The sequence below is a fragment of the Elaeis guineensis genome, chromosome 12 (genome assembly GCF_000442705.2).
Source record: "Elaeis guineensis isolate ETL-2024a chromosome 12, EG11, whole genome shotgun sequence".
Taxonomy (NCBI): Eukaryota; Viridiplantae; Streptophyta; class Magnoliopsida; order Arecales; family Arecaceae; genus Elaeis; species Elaeis guineensis.
In genome coordinates, this window is record NC_026004.2 from 24,450,054 (window position 1) to 24,452,031 (window position 1,978).

Genomic DNA, 1,978 nt, shown 5'->3' on the forward strand with positions numbered 1-1,978 from the left:
GGGAATCTTCAACAATCTCAAGACATGCAGGCACAGTGGATTCAACCAAAGAGAACTGCTTTCACTGCAACTGCTTAACTATTTACACACGGGCACAGAAGAGAAGAATAACCAAAGTGACCAAAGTCCAGTACAGAAAACAGTACTACACTAGGAGCAGAAGTTGAAGTAGAAGTGGAAAGCTGCCATCTTTTTCTTCTCAAGCTTGGCAGCAGAGACTGGGAAAGACTTCCTCCGGAGATGCCATGTGGCATGCATGAGATCATGTGGATCCCGGGGGAGCATAGTAGCAGGAGTTGAGGGTGAGATCCAAGGAGGCTGCCGGGTGGGCGGCGCCGCCGCTGCCGTCGTTGTGGTGGTGGTTGTAGAGGTGGTGTACTTGGTCTTCCTGACCACCACCCCAGTAGAAGGCAGGAAGGCATTGGTTATTGCTGCCATCGTTGTTGTTGTTGGTGGTGTTGTTGCAGTTGTTCAAGTGGGAGCCAGTGATGAATTCCCCTTTTTTCTCCACTTCTTCTCCTTCTTGTTCTTCTTCTTGTTTGATGGGAAAGAGTGGAAGGGTTTCAATCTCTCGACCCACCATTACAGCTCCTGGTTCGTGCTCCAAGGGGTAGCGGTACATCCATGGCGTTGCAGCGCTCTCTAATTCCACCCATCCCATGCTGCCCTCCATCCCAGACCCATCTCCTCCTCCTCCAGACAAGCAACACTCCTGTTCCCACAAGAAAGGATGTCAAATCGTGAAACTATGAAATAAGTTTAAATAAGCATGTTGATATGAGAGCCTAGAAGAGCCAAGAGGTATAATTTTGTCACGCTTGGCGTATCTCAACTCTTTTCCGTGCATGAATTAATGCATGCGAGAGTTTCAATACTAAAACACATTCCTTTTGCAAAAAGAATGCAAGGGCTGTTAGGTTGTTTTTCTTCGTATAAAATGATGATTTTATCATTACAAGCTCAACTTTTTATGCACCATCTATATTTTACACAAGGATATAAATAAGTTCTAGTAGATATCAGTAGGAGACATGCTGAGTTGTGCAATGTTCCTCCGACTACTTAATCTCCTAGATTAAAAGCTCAGAGGTGGGTAGAACAGCATGTTATATATATGCCTTTTAATGAGGATAAACAAGATAATATCTTAACTCTAAAGCTCCTTTCCACAAGCATAGAGCCTCCACAGCCACTGCTTCCAATCTGCCCAACACCATACAACCCAGGAGAAGAACAGGGAGTAAGCAAACCTGCACCACCGCAGCACCAACATACGATAGGCCAAAACAAAAGGAAACCCAGAAAATCAAAGGAAAAATAGTCAGAGAAGGATAAAGGAGGAAAGTTTACTACTATAAATATATATATATCGAAGGAATGAATTTTATAGTTACTGCACCAGGAGACATGGTGGTTATGGCGCTGTTGCTGGGTGTGCTGGTGGTACTGGAGATGTCCACGGTGAGTCTTTTCTTCTGCCTCTCCCGGGCCTTGTGGTTCTGGAACCAGTAGAAGACATTCTTGCCTTCGATCTTGCCGTACTTGCGGAGTGTCGCGGAGATCTTCTGGATCTGCTCGGCGGTAGGGGATCTGATCCCCATGTTGTAGTAGAGGTCCCTCAGTATCCTTATCTGATCAGCAGTGGGGATCCACCTTGTGCTGGACTGCCTGCAGAGGAAGTTACTCTTACTCCCTCCAACACTACCGCCAACAACACTGCTTGTATTGCTTTCCTCATGCTGCTGTTGTTGGTACTGGTGGTGTTCCATGACACCAAAAATTGAGAACAACTAGAGAGAGGGAGAGAGGAGAGATAGAAAGAGACAGAGAAGAGCAAGGGGATGGAATGAAGGGAGAGGGACCGGAGGAGGCGCAAGTATTTGAAGAGGGGGGGGGAGGGAGGGAGGGTGGCTGGGAGATTTGAGAGTATCAGATGGATATCTTTGAGAGAGGGACTGAAGTTGACAGATGGGAGCTT

The 1,978-nt window shown here is 46.6% G+C and overlaps 1 protein-coding gene across 1 annotated transcript; it reads right to left on the reverse strand.

Annotated features, from left to right (window-relative positions):
• Nucleotides 1–262: 262 nt before the first annotated feature.
• LOC105054687 (protein WUSCHEL) lies at nucleotides 263–1,769 on the reverse strand. Its single transcript, XM_073246394.1, has 3 exons — nucleotides 1,400–1,769; nucleotides 1,153–1,250; nucleotides 263–712 (listed from the first exon to the last, which is right to left on the reverse strand). The coding sequence occupies exons 1-3, from the start codon at nucleotides 1,767–1,769 to the stop codon at nucleotides 263–265; spliced, it is 918 nt and encodes a 305-aa protein (XP_073102495.1).
• Between the last annotated feature and the right edge of the window lie 209 nt (nucleotides 1,770–1,978).